At 64.4% G+C, this 20,998-nt stretch overlaps 1 protein-coding gene across 5 annotated transcripts; it reads right to left on the bottom strand.

Annotated features, from left to right (window-relative positions):
• Positions 1–6,785: 6,785 nt before the first annotated feature.
• CDK5RAP3 (CDK5 regulatory subunit associated protein 3) lies at positions 6,786–20,016 on the bottom strand. 5 transcript variants are annotated; one of them, XM_086864037.1, is made up of 16 exons: positions 19,919–19,976; positions 19,548–19,605; positions 18,142–18,273; positions 16,559–16,659; positions 16,423–16,471; positions 15,478–15,656; positions 14,227–14,363; positions 11,583–11,727; positions 11,389–11,469; positions 11,217–11,291; positions 11,058–11,129; positions 10,886–10,964; positions 10,186–10,274; positions 9,180–9,385; positions 7,066–7,237; positions 6,786–6,978 (listed from the first exon to the last, which is right to left on the bottom strand). In XM_086864037.1, exons 1-16 carry the CDS (start codon positions 19,922–19,924, stop codon positions 6,913–6,915), a joined length of 1,647 nt encoding a protein of 548 aa, XP_086720163.1. In that variant the 5' UTR covers positions 19,925–19,976; the 3' UTR covers positions 6,786–6,912. The 5 variants fall into 5 exon arrangements, with proteins under 5 accessions (XP_086720163.1, XP_086720162.1, XP_086720164.1 ...); XM_086864036.1 differs by having other exon boundaries at positions 11,058–11,291; positions 19,919–20,016; XM_086864038.1 differs by lacking the exon at positions 11,058–11,129 and having other exon boundaries at positions 19,919–20,007.
• Between the last annotated feature and the right edge of the window lie 982 nt (positions 20,017–20,998).

Below are 20,998 nucleotides of genomic sequence, written 5' to 3'. Positions count from 1 at the left end.
ATTTTGGGAGTGTTTTCCACCCTAAACCCCCCCTAGGTTGGATTTTGGGGGTCTCACCCCCTCAGGTTGGAGATTTGGGGGGTGTTTTTCACCCTAAACGCCTCCTCCAGGGAAAAGGGGGTGTCTGGCAGCACCCCCCAAACCCCTCCCGTGCCTCCCCAGGGCCCTGGGCCGTTTCCAGCTGGGAATCCGAGCCGGGCTGTCCCTCCCGGGATATTTTTAGTGTCCCCCAGGAGCATTTGGGGACAGCTGGCCCTGTCCCCGTGCCCACCTCGTGCCACCGAGGGGGACACGGAGCCCCTTCCCCATTTTTTTCTCCCCCCAGGAAAACTCTCCAGCCCCGAATATCAAAATAAACGAGGCAAGATTTGGGTGAATCAGCGGAAAATTCCAGACTGGGAGAGGTCAGGGAATGGGAGCAGGGACTGGGATTGTTTGGGATGAATCCAGGAGCCCCTTCCCCATTTTTTTTTCCTCCCCCCAGGAAAACGCTACAGCCCCAAAAATGAAACGAGGGAAGATTTGGGTGAATCACTGGAAAATTCCAGGCTGGGAGAGGTCAGGGAATGAGCTGGGATTCCCTGGAAGCAGGGAATGGAGGGCTTGGGATTATTTGGGATGAATCCCTTTCCAGGTCTGGGATCCGCCCCCAGCATTGATAATTAGGGATTAATTAGGCCCTAATGAAGTTTTGTCCTTCCCACTCGTTCTGGCCACAATTAAAGATTTTCCTGCTCAATCCAGTGTCGGGGTGGGCCCGGCTCTTTCCCTCCTTGCTGGGGTTTATTTGGGATTTTTATGGGGTTGGTTTTGGATCAATCCCAATCTTTATTTCCATGGGACACCCCATTCCCCAGGGACCCCATGGATGTTCCCGAAAGACCCCCCCCCCAACCTTGGGACAGTCAAGCCTAAGGACACCCCAACATTGGGGTCAGTCCTTTTTGGGAACCCCAAACCTACAGACCCCACCCCAAACTGGGACCACCCCTTTTTGGGAACCCCAAACCTACAGACCCCACCCCAAACCTACAGACCCCACCCCAAATTGGGATCACCCCTTTTTGGGAACCCCCTCACCCTACAGACCCCACCCCAAACTGGGACCACCCCTTTTTGGGAACCCCCTCACCCTACAGACCCCACCCCAAACAGGGACCACCCCTTTTTGGGAACCCCCTCACCCTACAGACCCCACCCCAAACTGGGACCACCCCTTTTTGGGAACCCCAAACCTACAGACCCCACCCCAAACTGGGACCACCCCTTTTTGGGAACCCCAAACCTACAGACCCCACCCCAAACTGGGACCACCCCTTTTTGGGAACCCCAAACCTACAGACCCCACCCCAAACTGGGACCACCCCTTTTTGGGAACCCACTCACCCTACAGACCCCACCCCAAACTGGGACCACCCCTTTTTGGGAACCCCAAACCTACAGACCCCACCCCAAACTGGGACCACCCCTTTTTGGGAACCAACCTCACCCTACAGACCCCACCCCAAACTGGGACCACCCCTTTTTGGGAACCCCCTCACCCTACAGACCCCACCCCAAACTGGGACCACCCCTTTTTGGGAACCCCAAACCTACAGACCCCACCCCAAATTGGGACCACCCCTTTTTGGGAACCCCCTCACCCTACAGACCCCACCCCAAATTGGGATCACCCCTTTTTGGGAACCCCCTCACCCTACAGACCCCACCCCAAACTGGGACCACCCCTTTTTGGGAACCCCCTCACCCTACAGACCCCACCCCAAATGGGGATCATTCCTTTTTGGGAACTCAGAACCTACAGACCCCACCCCAAACTGGGACCACCCCCATTTTAGGACCCCCCACCCGCCTGGGTTTTGACCCCCACGGGACCCCAAAATCCGCTCCCCCCGCGCCGCAGCCACAGCGCGCTCCTTTCCCGACGCGCCTTGCGACGACGGGCTTTATTTGCATAGCCCCGCCCCTTCACACATACCCACACCTTATAAGGTGCGTGGCCACGCCCCCTGTGTGCTTAGCTCCGCCTCCTGCCCCGCCCCGTGCAGCGTATTCGCGGTCCTGCAGCGCCACCTGCCGGCGGCTTTGGGGCGGCGCGCGGAGCCCCTTCCTGACCCCCCCCAAATTCCGGACCCCTCCAGGACCCCTTCCTGACCCCCCCAAATCCCAGACCCCCTCCAGAACCCCTTCCTGACCCCCCCAAATCCCAGACCCCCTCCAGGACCCCTTCCTGACCCCCCCAAATCCCAGACCCCCTCCAGAACCCCTTCCTGACCCCCCCAAATCCCGGACCCCACCTAGAACCCCTTCCTGACCCCCCCCAAATCCCGGACCCCCTCCAGGACCCCTTCCTGACCCCCCCAAATCCCAGACCCCCTCCAGGACCCCTTCCTGACCCCCCCCAAATTCCGAGCCCCCTCCAGGACCCCTTCCTGACCCCCCCCAAATTCCGGACCCCAGCTAGAACCCCTTCCTGACCCCCCCAAATCCCAGACCCCCTCCAGGACCCCTTCCTGACCCCCCCAAATCCCAGACCCCCTCCAGGACCCCTTCCTGACCCCCCCAAATCCCAGACCCCCTCCAGGACCCTTTCCTGACCCCCCCAAATCCCAGACCCACTCCAGGACCCCTTCCTGACCCCCCCAAATCCCAGACCCCGCCCCAGGACCCTTTCCTGACCCCCCCAAATCCCGGACCCCCTCCAGGACCCCTTCCTGACCCCCCCAAATCCCAGACCCCCTCCAGGATTCCTTCCTGACCCCCCCCAAATTCCGAGCCCCCTCCAGGACCCCTTCCTGACCCCCCCCAAATCCCAGACCCCCTCCAGGACCCCTTCCTGACCCCCCCCAAATCCCAGATGTCCCCCCGGAACCCCTTCCTGACCCCCCCCCCCAAACCAAGACCCCCATCTGCGACCCCTTCCTAAACCCCCAATCCCGGAGCCCCCCAAGACCCTTTCCTGACCCCCCCAAAACCCCCCCCTAAACCAGGACCATCCCCCCTGCCCGAGACCCCCCCAAAACTCTGCCCCTAATAACCCCCTCCCCCTTTTGGGGTCCCCACAAGGCTCCCCTTGGAGCCCCCCCCTCAATCCCAGGGGCTCCCCCCACCCTGGTGACCCCCCCTCTCCGCGGGGGTCAGCTGGGTCCCCCCGGGACACCCCAAATCCAACCCCCCACACCCCAAAAGTCACCACCCGTGGTCACCCGCACCCCAAAAGGCGAGCCACACCCCAAACTCTGCCCCTCGGACCCCCCCCAAAGAGCCCCCCTCCTGTCCCCTGTCCTGGGGGTGACAAAGGCTCGGTGGGGACCCCCAAACCGTGACACCCCAAAAAGAGGCGCGCGGGGCACCAAGCGCCCCCCAAACCCCAGCGCTGTCCCCATCACTGGGGGGGTCACCCTGGGCCCCCCCCGCAGCCCGGGGAGAACAAAGAGGAGGAGGAGGAGGAGGAGCGCGAAGGCCCCGGCGGTGACAGCTGGTGCCCCGCGGGTGACACGGGGACAAAGGCACCGCTGCCGGGGACAAAGGGCGGGGGGACAGCGGCCCCACAACAGCCCCCAGCCGTGCGGGGGGCACAGAGCAGGGGGGGAGTGCTTTGGGGTGTCCCTTTTGGGGTGTCCCTTTTGGGATGTCCCTTTTGGGGTGTCCCATTTCGGCGTGCCCCTTTTGGGGTGTCCCTTTTGGGATGTCCCTTTTGGGGTGTCCCATTTCGGCGTGCCCCTTTTGGGGTGTCCCTTTTGGGGTGTCCCTTTTGGGGTGTCCCATTTCGGCGTGCCCCTTTTGGGGTGTCCCTTTTGGGGTGTCCCTTTTGGGGTGTCCCTTTTGGGGTGTCCCATTTCGGCGTGCCCCTTTTGGGGTGTCCCTTTTGACTTGCCCATTTCCACCCCCCCCCCGGCATTCGGGACCCCCCAAAAGCCGGGACCCCCCAACACCGGGGACACCCCCAGCACTCGGGACCCCTCACAACACCGGGACACCCCAAGGATTTGGGATTCCCCCAACACCGGGGACCCCCCCCATCACTCGGGACCCCCCAGGCGGCTCCGGCAGGGCCGGGGTCCCCGCGTGTCCCCCACCGGAGCTGTCGCCGGCCTGGGTGACACCTCAGGGGTCCCCGGGTGACACCTCACGGTCCCCGGGTGACACACCTCGGTCCCCGGGTGACACCTCAGGGGTCCCCGGGTGACACCTCACGGTCCCCGGGTGACAGCTCACGGTCCCCGGGTGACACATCGGTCCCCGGGTGACACCTCAGGGGTCCCCGGGTGACAGCTCACGGTCCCCGGGTGACACCTCAGGGGTCCCCGGGTGACACATCGGTCCCCGGGTGACACATCACGGCCCCGGGTGACACATCACGGTCCCCGGGTGACACCTCAGGGGTCCCCGGGTGACACACCTCGGTCCCCGGGTGACACATCGGTCCCCGGGTGACACCTCAGGGGTCCCCGGGTGACACCTCACGGTCCCCGGGTGACACATCGGTCCCCGGGTGACACCTCACGGTCCCCGGGTGACACCTCAGGGGTCCCCGGGTGACAGCTCACGGTCCCCGGGTGACACATCGGTCCCCGGGTGACACATCACGGTCCCCGGGTGACACATCGGTCCCCGGGTGACACATCGGTCCCCGGGCGCGCTGCGGCAGCTGCGGCCCCGTCCAGCCCGGATTTAACGAGGAAATTCGGACCCGCGGAGCAGCTGCGGTCTCAGCCCTGGGGAAAGAGCGGGAGGGGGATCTGGGGGGGCTCGGGGGTCCCTCTGCTGTCCCCACCCCCCTGGGGACCTCGGCAGCGGCTGCTCGGTCCGAAAGTGGCTGGGAGGGGGAGGAGGAGCAGGCCGAGAGGGGAGAGGGGTTTGGGGGTTCGGGATGCGAGGAGGGAGGTGGGGAGAGACCGGGGGGGGAAGGATGGGGAGAGGGATGGACACAGGGATGGACAGGGATGGACAGAGGGATGGACAGAGGGATGGACAGGGATGGACAGAGGGATGGACAGAGGGATGGACAGGGATGGACAGAGGGATGGACAGAGGGATGGACAGGGATGGACAGAGGGATGGACAGGGATGGACAGAGGGATGGACAGAGGGATGGACAGGGATGGACAGAGGGATGAACAGAGGGATGGACGGAGGGATGGACAGGGATGGACAGAGGGATGGACAGGGATGGACAGAGGGATGGACAGAGGGATGGACGGAGGGATGGACAGGGATGGACAGGGATGGACAGAGGGATGGACAGGGATGGGCAGGGATGGACAGAGGGATGGACAGACGGACGGAGGGATGGACAGAGGGACGGACAGAGGGACGGACAGAGGGATGCGGGAAACAACTCCAGGAGAGCTGCAGGGACACAGGGATGGATGATGGATGGACGGACAGACGGGCAGGGCCGGGCGGCGCGGGGGTGGCCGCGGCTGGGGACATTTGGGGACAGCTGGGGGCACCTGGGGACACTTGGGGACAGTTGGGGACAGCGGGAGGGGGCGCAGAGCCGCCCCGCAGCTGGCGGGGCCGCCGCGGCTCCCGGCGCTAATGGAGCGAGCGGCGCTGTCACGGGCGGCAGCGGGGACGCGGCTGGGACAGATGGAGGGACATTAATTAATTGCTAATTAAACCCTCCCTGGCAGGTGAGATGGAGCAGCAGCCGGCCCGGGGGGGGGGGGAGGGGAGGCGGAGCCGCCGAGGGGGGAGGTGACACCGCCAGGGTCCCCATTCCCGCTCCTGTCCCATCCCTTTGTCTGCGGCAGGGATGGTGACAGTCACCGCACGGCCGGGACACGGCGGGGCTCTGGGGGGCTGGGACTGCAGGTCCCTTCTGTCCCTCTGTCCCTTTGTCCTTCTGTCCCCCTGTCCCTTTGTCCTTCTGTCCCTTCTGTCCTTGTCCCCTCCGTGCACGCTCCCCCCGCGGGTGCCTTCGCTGCGGTGACGATGGGGACGGTGACCCCCAGGACCCCCCCGGAGCCCCCCGAGCCCCCCCGGAGCCCCCCAGGACCCCCCCGGAGCCCCCCGGAGCCCCCCATCCCCACCGGGGACCCTCCGCGGCTCCCGGCTCCGTGCGCGGCCGGCAGCGACAGGCGGCGGGTAATTAATGAGCCCGTTAATGAGCGGGGTAATGAGCGGGGTGAGCCAAAGCCGGCTGTCAGCGAGAGGGAGGGGGGACACGGACAGGGACAGGGACAGGGACAGGGACAGGGACAGGGACAGGGACAGGGACGGGGACGGGGACAGGGACAGGGACAGGGACAGGGACAGGGACAGGGACGGGGACAGGGACAGGGACAGGGACAGGGACAGGGACAGGGATGGGGACAGGGACGGGGACGGGGACAGGGACGGGGATGGGGACACGGACAGGGACAGGGACAGGGGTGGGGACAGGGACAGGGACAGGGACAGGGACAGGGACAGGGACACGGACAGGGACAGGGATGGGGACAGGGACGGGGACGGGGACAGGGACGGGGATGGGGACAGGGACAGGGACGGGGACAGGGACAGGGGGACAGGGACAGGGACGGGGACAGGGACAGGGACACGGATGGGGACAGGGACACGGATGGGGACAGGGACAGCTCCACTGTCACCGCCCAGCGCCACCCCCCTTCCCGGGCCGGGAGGGGAGGGCTGGCGGCCCCGAGCCCACCCAAGCCGCGGGTTTTGGGGCTGTCCCCACCCCTGTCCCCACCCCTGTCCCCCCCCCTGTCCCCACCCCTGTCCCCCCCTCCCCTCTCGGTCACACCCAGCCCCTCCCCCCTGCCTCAAATCCAACTCGATTTCATCACAATTTGGGTTTATTCCCCAAAACCCCAATCGCAGCAGCAGCAGCAGCAGCCGGGGGCTCTGGGAGGGGCAGGACCCCCCTGGGGACCCTCGGGGGACCCTCGGGGGACCCTCGGGGGGTCACAGGTTGATCCCCATCAGGTTCACCGGGCGCCCCCCGTAGCGCTTGGAGATGTCGGCCTCGATCTGCAAGGACAGCGGGGTGGGGGGCTCAGCGCGGGGAGGGGGGGCTCGGGTCCTTTTTTTGGGGGGGGATTTTTGGGGGTCCCTCACCAGCTCCTGCAGCTCCCTGGTGGTCTCCTGCAGCTGCTGCAGTTTGGGCTCCAGGGCCGCCTGCTCGGCCAGGGCCTGCTGGCGCCGCTGGGCCAGCGCGTGGCGTTTGGCCAGCAGCAGCTCGGACTGCAGCAGCTTCTGCCGCAGCAGCGCCGTCACCCGCTCCACGTACCTGGGGACAGCGGGGTCACCGCGGGTCACCGCGGCTGGCCTGGGGACACCTGGGTCACCCTGCATGGGCTGGGGTCACCTGGGGACAGCGGGGTCACCGCGGGTCACCGCGGCTGGCCTGGGGACACCTGGGTCACCCTGCATGGGCTGGGGTCACCTGGGGACAGCGGGGTCACCGCGGGTCACCGCGGCTGGCCTGGGTGGCCTCAGGTCACCTGGGGTCACCCTGCATGGGCTGGGGTCACCTGAGTCACCTGGGGACAGCGGGGTCACCGCGGGTCACCGCGGCTGGCCTGGGGACACCTGGGTCACCCTGCATGGGCTGGGGTCACCTGGGGACAGCGGGGTCACCGCGGGTCACCGGGGCTGGCCTGGGTGGCCTGGGGACACCTGGGGTCACCCTGCATGGGCTGGGGACACCTGAGTCACCTGGGGACAGCGGGGTCACCGCGGGTCACCGTGGCTGGCCTGGGGACACCTGGGTCACCCTGCATGGGCTGGGGTCACCTGGGGACAGCGGGGTCACCGCGGGTCACCGCAGCTGGCCTGGGTGGCCTGGGGACACCTGGGGTCACCCTGCATGGGCTGGGGTCACCTGGGGACAGCGGGGTCACTGGGGGTGGCCTGGGGTCACCTGGGTCACCCTGCATGGGCTGGGGTCACCTGGGGACAGCAGGGTCACCGGGGGTGGCCTGGGGTGGCCTGGGGACACCTGAGTCACCTGGGGTCACCACGGGTCACCTGGGGTGGCCTGGGTGGCCTCGGGTCACCCTGCATGGGCTGGGGACACCTGGGGACACCTGAGTCACCTGGGGTCACCTGGGGTCACCCCGGCACGGCCTGGGGACAGCGGGGTCACCTCGGTCACGCTGCACAGCCCCCCTCGTTGAGGCTGTTTTGGGGCTTTTAGGGGTCATTTTAGGGCTATTTTAGGGTCTGTTTTGGGGTCTACTTTAGGGGTTTTTTTAGGGTCTATTTTAGGGCTATTTTAGGGTTATTTTAGGGTTATTTTAGGGTTATTTTAGGGTTATTTTAGGGTCTGTTTTAGGCTTATTTTAGGGTCTATTTAGGGCTATTTTAGGGCTATTTTAGGGCTATTTTAGGGTCTATTTAGGGTTATTTTAGGGTCTATTTAGGGCTATTTCAGGGGTTTTTTTAGGGTCTATTTAGGACTATTTTAGGGTCTATTTAGGGCTATTTTAGGGCTATTTTAGGGCTATTTTAGGGTCTATTTTAGGGTCTATTTAGGGCTATTTTAGGGTTTTTTTTAGGGTCTATTTAGGACTATTTTAGGGTTATTTTAGGCTCTGTTTTGGGGTCTATTTTAGGGGTCATTTTAGGGTCTATTTAGGGCTATTTTAGGGTCTGTTTTGGGGCCTATTTTAGGGCTATTTTAGGGTTATTTTAGGGTCTGTTTTGGGGTCTATTTTAGGGCTATATTAGGGTCTATTTAGGGCTATTTTAGGGTTATTTTAGGGATTTTTTAGGGTCTATTTAGGACTATTTTAGGGTTATTTTAGAGTTATTTTAGGGTCTATTTAGGGCTATTTTAGGGCTATTTTAGGGCTATTTTAGGGCTATTTTAGGGCTATTTTAGGGCTATTTTAGGGTCTGTTTAGGGCTATTTTAGGGTCTGTTTTGGGGTCTACTTTAGGGGTTATTTTAGGGTCTATTTAGGGTTATTTTAGGGTCTATTTAGGGTCTATTTAGGGCTATTTTAGGGTCTATTTAGGGTCTATTTAGGACTATTTTAGGGCTATTTTAGGGTCTATTTAGGGTCTATTTAGAGTCTATTTAGGGCTATTTTAGGGTTATTTTAGGGCTATTTTAGGGTTATTTTAGGGCTATTTAGGGCTATTTTAGGGCTATTTTAGGGTCTATTTAGGGTCTATTTGGGGTCTATTCAGGGCCATCTGGGGGCGGCTCGGGGCCGTTGCGGGCACCTGGGCGAGGCGAGGATCATGCAGAGGTGCTGCACGCTGGGGGAGCAGAGCTGGCCCAGCAGGTCCCGCGCGGTGGCCAGCTGGGCCCGCAGCCGCTGGCCGCTCTGGCCCTGCAGCACGGCCGGGGCCAGCTGCAGCTGGCTCATGGCCACCACGTCCGCCTCGTCCTCCAGCTCCAGCAGCCGCTGCGCCAGGAACAGCTCCAGCTGCGGGGACAGCGCCGGGTCAGAACCGGGATCAGAACCGGGATCAGAACCGGCACCGGCACCGGGATCAGCACCGGGATCAGAACCGGCACCGGCACCGGGATCAGAACCGGCACCGGGATCAGAACCGGGATCAGAACCAGGATCAGAACCGGCACCGGGATCAGAACCGGGATCAGAACCGGCACCGGCACCGGGATCAGAACCGGGATCAGAACCGGCACCGGGATCAGAACCGGGATCAGCACTGGGATCAGAACCGGGACCGGGATCAGAACCGGGATCAGCACCGGGATCAGAACCGGGATCAGAACCGGGATCAGCACCGGGATCAGAACCGGCACCGGCACCGGGATCAGAACCGGGATCAGAACCGGGACCGGCACCGGGGAGTGGGAGGAACCCAGAACCCACCAGAACCAGAACCCACCTCCATCAGAACCCACCTCCATTGGAATCCACCTTCACCAGAACCAACCTCAATTGGAACCCATCTCCACCAGAACCCACCAGAACCAGAACCCACCTCCATCTTCACCAGAACCCACCAGAACCAGAACCCACCAGAACCAGAACCCACCTCCATCTTCACCAGAACCCACCAGAACCAGAACCCACCTCCATCTTCACCAGAACCCACCAGAACCAGAACCCACTGGAACCAGAACCCACCTCCATCAGAACCCACCGGAACCAGAACCCACCAGAACCAGAACCCACCGGAACCAGAACCCACCGGAACCAGAACCCACCAGAACCAGAACCCACCGGAACCAGAACCCACCAGAACCAGAACCCACCTCCATCAGCTCGTCCAGGAACTGGTTCCGTGTCTCGGGGTGCTCCAGCAGGGTCAGCGCGTCCGAGCCGCGCGCCACGGCCCCGGGGTCTGCGGGTGGGGCGGGACGACAGCGCGTCAGCACGGGGGGGACAAAAACCAGCACCCCAAAAACCCTGCCTGGCACCCAAATCCCACCCTCTGCCCCACCCCAAACCCCTCTGGGAAACGGGGACCCCAAACCCAGCCCAGCATCAGCCCAGGGCACCCCAAAACCCTGCCCAGAACCCCAAACCTCACCCCCTGTCCCACCCCAAACCCCTCTGGGAAACGGGGACAGGGAAAGGACCCCAAACCCAGCCCAGCATCAGCCCAGGGCACCCCAAAAACCCTGCCCAGAGCCCAAACCCCACCCTCTGCCCCACCCCAAACCCCTCTGGGAAACGGGGACCCCAAACCCAGCCCAGCTTCACCCCAAATGATCGAGGCACCCCAAAACCCCTCCCCAGAGCCACAACCCCACCCTCTGCCCCACCCCAAACCCCTCTGGGAAACGGGGACCCCAAACCCAGCCCAGCATCAGCCCAGGGCACCCCAAAATCCCTCCCCGGCACCCAAACCCCACCCCCTGCCCCACCCCAAACCCCTCTGGGGGGTCCAGGGACAGTGGGAAGGGGGAATTTGGGGGGTGGGAGCTCCCAGGACCCCCCAGCCCTGCTCACCCTCAGTGCCAGCCTCCACCACCGTGATTGTCCCCTCCTGTCCCTTCTCTCCGTCACCCCAATCGATGCCATCGGCCCCCTGAGGAGCAAAGGGTGACAAACGGTGACAAGGGGGGACACAGGGGGGGTTTGGGGGCACGGGGACACTCCTGGCCCTGGGAATGTCACAAACCTGGGGACTGGGCCCACTCGATGTCCCCTCCTGTCCCTTCTCTCCGTCACCCCAGTCGATGCCATCGGCCCCCTGTGGTGACAGTGGGTGACAAACGGTGACAGTGGGTGGCAGTGGGTGGCACAGGGGGATCTGGGGACACCCAGGAATGTCACCCACCTGGGGACTGGGCTCTGCTGTGATTGTCCCCTCCTGTCCCTTCTCTCCGTCACCCCAATCGATGCCATCGGCCCCCTGTGGTGACAGCGGGTGACAAACGGTGACAGTGGGTGGCAGTGGGGTGACACAGGGGGATTTGGGGACACAGGGGACACTGAGGGATGTCACCCACCTGGGGCCCGGGCTCCACCGTGATCCCCCAGTCGATGTCCCCACCCTGGGGCGGCTCCGCGGGGAAATCGCCCCAATCGATCTGCGGGAAAAGAGCCCCAAACTCGCCCTGAGCCACGGCCCCGCCCCAAAACCCGGTCCCCAAATGTCCCCTGGGGTCCCCAGATGTCCCCGGGGTCCCCGTCCCGGACCCACCGTGTCCTCCCGGGGTGGCTCCGGCTCCTCCCGCAGCCGCGGCCGCTCCACCCGCAGCGGCTCCAGCCCCGTGCGCCACCGGAACACCGAGCTGTTCCCGTTCCTGGCGACGAACCGCAGCAGCGGCAGCACCGGGACACCGGGACTGTGGGGACACGGGGACACCGGGATGGGACACAGGGACACCGGGACTGTGGGGACACGGGGACACCGGGATGGGACACAGGGACACCGGGACTGTGGGGACATGGGGACTGTGGGGACATGGGGACACCGAGCTGTTCCCGTTCCTGGCGACGAACCGCAGCAGCGGCAGCACCGCCACACCGGGACTGTGGGGACACGGGGACACCGGGATGGGACACAGGGACACCGAGCTGTTCCCGTTCCTGGCGACGAACCGCAGCAGCGGCAGCACCGGGACACCGGGACTGTGGGGACATGGGGACACCGGGATGGGACACAGGGACACCGAGCTGTTCCCGTTCCTGGCGACGAACCGCAGCAGCGGCAGCACCGGGACACCGGGACTGTGGGGACATGGGGACACCGGGACTGTGGGGACATGGGGACATGGGGACTGTGGGGACATGGGGACACCGAGCTGTTCCCGTTCCTGGCGACGAACCGCAGCAGCGGCAGCACCGGGACACCGGGACTGTGGGGACACGGGGACATGGGGACATGGGGACATGGGGACATGGGGACACCGGGATGGGACACCGGGACTGTGGGGACATGGGGACATGGGGACACCGGGATGGGACACCGGGACTGTGGGGACATGGGGACATGGGGACACCGGGATGGGACACAGGGACACCGAGCTGTTCCCGTTCCTGGCGACGAACCGCAGCAGCGGCAGCACCGGGACACCGGGACTGTGGGGACACGGGGACATGGGGACATGGGGACATGGGGACATGGGGACACCGGGATGGGACACCGGGACTGTGGGGACATGGGGACATGGGGACACCGGGATGGGACACCGGGACTGTGGGGACATGGGGACATGGGGACACCGGGATGGGACACAGGGACACCGAGCTGTTCCCGTTCCTGGCGACGAACCGCAGCAGCGGCAGCACCGGGACACCGGGACTGTGGGGACATGGGGACACCGGGATGGGACACAGGGACACCGGGACTGTGGGGACATGGGGACACCGGGATGGGACACAGGGACACCGGGACTGTGGGGACATGGGGACACCGAGCTGTTCCCGTTCCTGGCGACGAACCGCAGCAGCGGCAGCACCGGGACACCGGGACTGTGGGGACATGGGGACATGGGGACATGGGGACACCGGGATGGGACACAGGGACACCGGGACTGTGGGGACACGGGGACACCGGGATGGGACACAGGGACACCGAGCTGTTCCCGTTCCTGGCGACGAACCGCAGCAGCGGCAGCACCGGGACACCGGGACTGTGGGGACATGGGGACACCGGGATGGGACACAGGGACACCGGGACTGTTCCCGTTCCTGGCGACGAACCGCAGCAGCGGCAGCACCGCCACACCGGGACTGTGGGGACATGGGGACATGGGGACATGGGGACATGGGGACACCAGGATGGGACACAGGGACACCGGGACTGTGGGGACATGGGGACACCGAGCTGTTCCCATTCCTGGCGACGAACCGCAGCAGCGGCAGCACCGGGACACCGGGACTGTGGGGACATGGGGACACCGGGACTGTGGGGACATGGGGACACCGAGCTGTTCCCGTTCCTGGCGACGAACCGCAGCAGCGGCAGCACCGGGACACCGGGACTGCGGGGACATGGGGACACGGGGACATGGGGACATGGGGACATGGGGACACCGGGACTGTGGGGACATGGGGACATGGGGACACCGGGACTGTGGGGACATGGGGACATGGGGACACCGGGATGGGACACAGGGACACCGAGCTGTTCCCGTTCCTGGCGACGAACCGCAGCAGCGGCAGCACCGGGACACCGGGACTGTGGGGACATGGGGACACCGGGATGGGACACAGGGACACCGGGACTGTGGGGACATGGGGACTGTGGGGACATGGGGACACCAGGATGGGACAGGGGGCACGGGGACATTGATCATGGGGACACCGGGGATGTGACACCGGGGATGTGACACCGGGGATGTGACACCGGGGATGTGACCGCTCTGGAGGGAGCAGGAGCTGTTTTGGGGGGGTCAGGGCTGTTTTGGGGTTGTTCTGGACTGTGGGGGGTCTTTGGGGGACTCTGTAGGGCGGCTGGGCTGTTTTAGGGAACACGAGGGATGTTTTGGGGGGGTCAGGGCTGTTTTGGGGCTGTTCTGGGGTTGTTCTGGGGCTGTTCTGGGGCTGTTCTGGGGCTGTTCTGGGGCTGTTCTGGGGCTGTTCTGGGGTTGTTCTGGGGCTGTTCTGGGGTTGTTCTGGGGCTGTTCTGGGGCTGTTCTGGGGCTGTTCTGGGGCTGTTCTGGGGCTGTTCTGGGGCTGTTCTGGGGCTGTTTTGGGGTTGTTCTGGGGTTGTTCTGGGGCTGTTCTGGGGTTGTTTTGGGGCTGTTCTGGGGCTGTTCTGGGGTTGTTTTGGGGCTGTTCTGGGGCTGTTCTGGGGCTGTTCTGGGGTTGTTTTGGGGCTGTTCTGGGGCTGTCCCCACCTGTCACACACGAAGGCCACGCAGGCCTCGTACAGCTCGATGGCGTCCCCGAGGGCGCTGGCGCCGTCCCCAATGCGGGACAGCAGCGACGGCAGCGCCTCCACCTGGGCCAGCAGCTCCTGGCGCACGTCCCCACCCTGGGGACACCGAGGGGACACTTGGGGACACCCTGGGGACACTCTGGTCTCCGTGTGACCCCTTAGGGGGGGTTGTTTTAGGGCCTGTTTGGGGCTATTTTGGGGTTACCCCATCCCCATTTGGGGTTATTTTGGCACTCCCCAGCACCATGTGGGGTTACCCCATTCCCATGTGGGGTTACCCCAGCCCCATTTGGGGTTACCCCATTCCCATGTGGGGTTACCCCATCCCCATGTGGGGTTAACCCATCCCCATGTGGGGTTACCCCAGCCCCATTTGGGGTTCCCAAGGCTCTCCCCATCCCCATTTGGGGTCACCCCAGCCCCATGTGGGGTTACCCCAGCCCCATGTGGGGTTACCCCATCCCCATCTGGGGTTACCCCAGCACCATTTGGGGTTACCCCATCCCCATCTGGGGTTATTTTGGCACTCCCCAGCACCATGTGGGGTTACCCCATCCCCATTTGGGGTTACCCCATTCCCATGTGGGGTTACCCCAGCCCCATTTGGGGTTACCCCATCCCCATTTGGGGTTACCCCAGCCCCATGTGAGGTTACCCCATCCCCATGGGGGGTTACCCCATCCCCATTTGGGGTTACCCCATTCCCATGTGGGGTTACCCCATTCCCATGTGGGGTTACCCCATCCCCATGTGAGGTTACCCCATTCCCATGTGGGGTTACCCCATCCCCATGTGAGGTTACCCCATCCCCATGGGGGGTTACCCCAGCCCCATCTGGGGTTATTTTAGCACTCCCCATCCCCATGTGAGGTTACCCCAGCCCCATGTGGGGTTCCTGTGGCACTCCCCAGCCCCATGTGGGGTTACCCCATCCCCATCTGGGGTTACCCCATCCCCATGTGGGGTTACCCCAGCCCCATGTGGGGTTACCCCAGCCCCATGTGGGGTTCCTGTGGCACTCCCCATCCCCATGTGGGGTTACCCCATCCCCATTTGGGGTTCCTGTGGCACTCCCCATCCCCATGTGGGGTTACCCCAGCCCCATCTGGGGTTATTTTGGCACTCCCCAGCCCCATTTGGGGTTACCCCAGCCCCATCTGGGGTTATTTTGGCACTCCCCATCCCCATCTGGGGTTATTTCGGCACTCACAGTGATGCCGTACTGGCGGCAGGAGGTCAGGAATCGCTCCCGGAGCTCGCCGGCCCGCAGCTGGCACTCGTCCTCGCGCCGCGCCAGCTCCTGCTGCGCCTGCCGGCACCGGCCCAGCTGCCGCCGCAGCGCCGGCAGCTCGAACGCCACGCTGCGGCCCAGCAGGCTGGAGAGCTCGGCTGGGGACAGCGGGGTCACCCCGGGGTCCCCCACGGCCCGGGGGTGTTGTACCCCTGAGGTCTGGCCTCCCCAAAAACCCCCCGCGCTTGCCCAGCCCGGTTTGGAGGTTGAGGTCGCTCTTGAAATCCCAGCTCGTTTCGGTTTGGGGGTGGAATTCCTGCTTTAAATCCCATCCCAATCCCCATCCCACGGATCCCATCCTATCCCACAGATCCCATCCCATCCCATGGATCCCATCCCACAGATCCCATCCCACGGATCCCATCCCATGGATCCCATCCCATCCCATCCCATCCCATCCCATCCCATCCCATGGATCCCATCCCACAGATCCCATCCCATCCCATGGATCCCATCCCATCCCATCCCATCCCATGGATCCCATCCCATCCCATCCCATCCCATCCCATCCTATCCCATCCCATCCTATCCCATCCCATGGATCCCATCCCATCCCATCCCATCCCATCCCATCCCACAGATCCCATCCCATCCCATCCCATCCTATCCCATCCCATGGATCCCATCCCATCCCAATCCCCATCCCATCCCACGGATCCCATGGATCCCATTGATCCCATCCCATCCCATGGATCCCACAGATCCCATGCCAGTTTAGGGGCAGAATCCCACCCACCCATGGGGTTCTTTGGGACACCTTGGGGAATTCCCATTCCCGTTCCCGTTCCCATTCCCATTCCCATTCCCGTTCCCATTCCCGTTCCCGTTCCCACTCCTGTTCCCGTTCCCGTTCCCACCCCTCACCCAGGTAGGCGTTCTCCTTCTCGTAGAGGGCCACGATCTCCTGCCAGTCCTGGGGACGGACACGGGGTCAGGAGGAGGAGGAGGAAGAGGAAGAGGAGGAAGAGGAGGCAGAGGAGGCAGAGGAAGGCGCTCCCACCTTCATCCTTTGGGACGAGTAGCGCCCGAAGAGGTTCCTGGTGGAGGCCTCGGTGGCCTTGAGGATCTCCACGATGCGCAGGCAGTGGAAGTAGTGCAGGTCTGGGGAGAACGGTGTCAGGGCTGGGGGTCCCGAGGGGTTTGGGGGGTCCCCGAGGGGTCCCGAGGGGTTTGGGGGGTCCCCGAGGGGTCCCGGGAGATTTTGGGGGGACCCCTGGGAGGTTTTAGGGGTCCCCAAGAGGTTTTAGGGGAGCCTTTGTGAACAAACCCCAGGTGTGACCCTCCCACCCCAAATCCCGGCTCTCAGGATGGGGGGGGATCCATCCTCAAACCCCAAATCCCAGACCCCAAATCCCAATCCCCAGACCCCAAATACCCAAATCCCAAATACCCAAACTCCAAATCCCAGACCTCAGACCCAAATACTGAAATTCCAAATACCCAAATCCCAAATACCCAAACTCCAAATCCCAGACCTCAGACCCCAGACCCAAATACCAAAATTCCAAATACCCAAATACCTAAATCCTCAAACCCCAGCCCTCAAACCCCAATCCCCAGACCCCAGACCCAAATCCCCAAATCCCAAATACCCAATCCCCAGCCCCAATCCCCATCCCCCAAACCCCAGACCCCAACCCCAATCCCCAAATCCCAAACCCCAAATCCCAATCCCCAGCCCCCAGACTCAAATACCCAAATCCCAAATACCCAACTCCAAATACCTAAACCCCAAACCCCAGACCCCAGACCCCAAACCCCAAATCCCAAATCCCAATCCCCAGCCCCATCCCCAGCCCCAAACCCCAAATCCCAATCCCCAAACCCCAAACCCCAGTCCCCAGCCCCATCCCCATCCCCAGCCCCCAAACCCCATCCCCAAATCCCAATCCCCAGCCCCCATCCCCAGCCCCCAGCCCCATCCCCAGCCCCAAACCCCAAACCCAGCCCCCATCCCCATCCCCAGCCCCCAAACCCCATCCCCAAACCCCAATCCCCCAGCCCCATCCCCAGCCCCCAGCCCCATCCCCAGCCCCAAACCCCATCCCCAATCCCCAATCCCCAAACCCCATCCCCCAGCCTCATCCCCAGCCCCCAGCCCCATCCCCAATCCCCAAACCCCATCCCCAGCCCCAATCCCCAATCCCCATCCCCAATCCCCCAGCCCCATCCCCAGCCCCATCCCTATCCCCAGCCCCAAACCCCATCCCCAATCCCCAATCCCCAAACCCCAATCCCCAATCCCCAATCCCCAATCCCCAATCCCCAAACCCCAATCCCCATCCCCAATCCCCAATCCCCATCCCCAGCCCCCAGCCCCATCCCCAGCCCCCAGCCCCCATCCCCAGCCCCATCCCCAATCCCCAATCCCCATCCCCAATCCCCCAGCCCCCATCCCCAGCCCCATCCCCAGCCCCATCCCTATCCCCAGCCCCAAACCCCATCCCCAATCCCCAAACCCCAATCCCCAATCCCCAAACCCCAATCCCCAATCCCCAATCCCCAATCCCCAATCCCCAATCCCCAATCCCCAATCCCCAATCCCCAATCCCCAAACCCCATCCCCAGCCCCTCGGCGCTCACAGGAGCCCCGCAGCAGCTCGCGGATCTCGGGGTGCTCGGGCATGTCCCGCAGCGCCTCCTGCACCCGCTCCCGCACCCGCTGCACCTGAGCCTGCCAGCGCCGCCCGCAGTGCCGCCGGTCCTGCAGCCACTCTGGGGACAGCGACACGGTGGGGACAGCGACACGGGGTGGGGACACGGGGTGGGGACAGGGACATGGGGACAGGGACATGGGGACAGGGACACGGCTGGGGACAGGGACACGGCTGGGGACAGGGACATGGGGACCGGGACAGACACAGTGGGGACAGGGACATGGGGACAGGGACACGGGGTGGGGACAGGGACATGGGGACAGGGACATGGGGACAGGGACATGGGGACAGGGACAGACACGGTGGGGACAGCGACATGGAGTGGGGACAGGGACATGGGGACAGCGCCATGGGGACAGCGACATGGGGACAGGGACACTGGATGGGGACAGGGACATGGGGACAGGGACACGGGGACAGCGCCATGGGGACAGCGACATGGGGACAGGGACACTGGATGGGGACAGCGCCATGGGGACAGGGACATGGGGACAGGGACACGGGGACAGGGACACGGGGACAGCACCATGGGGACAGGGACACGGGGACAGGGACATGGGGACAGACACGGGGACAGCGCCATGGGGACAGGGACATGGAGTGGGGACAGCCCCGGTGGGGACAGGGACACTGGATGGGGACAGCGCCATGGGGTGGGGACAGCGACAGACACGGGATGGGGACAGCCCGGGATGGGGACAAGGGCAGCCCGAGTGGGGACAGCATCACCCGCCGGGGACATCCCCGGACTGGGGACACCCCCGGGATGGGGACAGGGACAGGGACTCGGGGTGGGGACAGCGTCACCCGCCAGGGACATCCCCGGGCCCTGGGGACACAGGGGACAAAGCCCGGGAGGAATTCCCGGCTTTTCCCCCAAAGCCCGGGAGGAATTCCCGGCTTTTCCCCCAAACCCCGGGAGGAATTCCCGGTTCCCCCAAACCCCGGGAGGAATTCCCGGCTTTTCCCCCAGACCCCGGGAGGAATTCCCGGCTTTTCCCCCAGCCGGAAGAGACGGGAGGGGCCACGGTGGGGGTCAAACACTGGAATAAATTCCCAGCTCTCCCCCAGTTTGGAAGGAGGAGGGATCGGGCCGGGATCACCGGGATCAATCCCGATTCCCCCCGGATTGGGAGGGATCGGGCCGGGATCACCGGGATCAATCCCGATTCCCCCGGTCTGGGAGGGATCGGGCCGGGATCACCGGGATCAATCCCGATTCACCCCGGATTGGGAGGGATCGGGCCGGGATCACCGGGATCAATCCCGATTCTTTCCCCGGATTGGGAGGGAGGGGGAGCCGGGAGAGCCCCGGGCGGGTCCGGTCCGTACCCAGCAGTTTGCTGGTCTGGATGTCGATGGGGACATGCTGGAACTCCTGGGGAGCGACCTGCGGACAGCGCGGGAGCGGCGCTACCGGAACCGGCACCGGGAGCGGCACCGGGAGCGGCACCGGAACCGGGAGCGGCACCGGGAGCGGCACCGATCCCGCTCCTCGTCCCAATCCGGATCCCAGTCCAGATCCCGACCCCAATCCCGATTCCGATCCCGGTCCCGGTCCCTTCACCCCTCCCGATCCCGGTCCCGATCCCGGTCCCGACCCCGCTCCCGGTCCCAATCCCCACCCTGATCCCGCTCCCGGTCCCGATCCCGCTCCCGGTCCCGGTCCCGGTCCCGGTCCCGGTCCCGGTCCCGCTCCTCACCTGCATTTTTCCCGTCCCCGCCTCTCCACTTCCTCCCCCCGCTCCAGCCAATCGCCTGCCTCAAGCTCCGCACCTCAGCCAATCAGATCGCGGTCCGCCTGAAAATTCCGCCCTCCTGCCAATCAGATTGGCGGCCACGCAGGCAGCGCCACTGCCGGTGTTCTGATTGGCTGCAGGGGAAAAGGGGCGGGGGCGGCTCGGACCAATCGGAGCGGGCGGTGGCAGTTCGGGGGTCCCAATCCCAGTCCCGGACTCGATCCCGGTCCCAAACCCGGTCCCAATCTCGGTCCCAATCCCGGCACCAATCCCGGTCCCAAACCCGGCACCAATCCCGCTCCCAAACCCGGTCCCAGTCCCGGTCCCGGTCCCAATCCCTGTCCCAATCCCGCTCCCAATCCCGCTCCCAAACCCGGTCCCAGTCCCGGTCCCGGTCCCAAGGTGTCCCAGCCCCGAGTCGGGCCCCCCGGGGTTCCCTCCCAGCCGTCCCGCAGGACGATCCCCCAGGAGGATCCCAACAGATCCCAGTCCCCGCGGGATTCCCAGTCACCCCCGGGATCCCGGATCCCTCCGGATCCCGCAGAGCGGATCCCCGATCCGTCGTGGACTTCTGGGAGAGTCGAAATCCCCCTGGGAAGCCCTGAGTGGATCCCAGTTTTCTTGGGCATCCCTGGAGAGAGGGGCTGCGGCAGACCCCAGACCCCTCAGGGATCCCCAGGTGCTCCCAGAGCAGATCCCGAATCCGCTGGGAGCCACTGGGTGCCCCAGCACAGAGCCAGGATCCCCCTGGGACCCTCAGCAGCCGCCCCAAAAGGAACCCCAGTCCCTGGGGGATCCTTGGGAAGGCTCCAGGAGCGGATCCCGGATCCCTCGGGGACCGACGATCCCCTCCAGAGCCAGGATCCCTGCTGGGATCATCCCGCTGGATTCACTCGGGGCAGCAGCTCCCGCCCCCCGGGGGGGTCCCGCGGTGTCCCCGTGTCCTCCCCGCGGTGTCCCCATCCCTCGGGGACACGGTCCCGGTGAGCCGGCGGGGACGGCGGCGGCAGGAGCCGCGATCCCACCGGGAGCCGCGATCCCACC

Source organism: Cyanistes caeruleus, chromosome 27, assembly GCF_971803275.1.
Source record: "Cyanistes caeruleus chromosome 27, bCyaCae1.hap1.1, whole genome shotgun sequence".
In the NCBI taxonomy this organism is placed as follows: Eukaryota; Metazoa; Chordata; class Aves; order Passeriformes; family Paridae; genus Cyanistes; species Cyanistes caeruleus.
This window is presented reverse-complemented; position numbering and strand designations above follow the sequence as displayed.

Bases quoted from the DNA above. Each gene is read 5' to 3' on its own strand.
- CDK5RAP3 (XM_086864035.1), bottom strand. From the start codon at position 19,035: ATGTCCCTGGCGGGTGACGCTGTCCCCACCCCGAGTCCCTGTCCCTGT. The intron at 16,472-16,558 runs GTGGGAGCGCCT...GTCCGTCCCCAG, and splicing joins ACTCGTCCCAAAGGATGAAG to GACTGGCAGGAGATCGTGGC. The intron at 11,470-11,582 runs GTGGGTCCGGGA...CTTTTCCCGCAG, and splicing joins AGCCACCCCGGGAGGACACG to ATCGATTGGGGCGATTTCCC.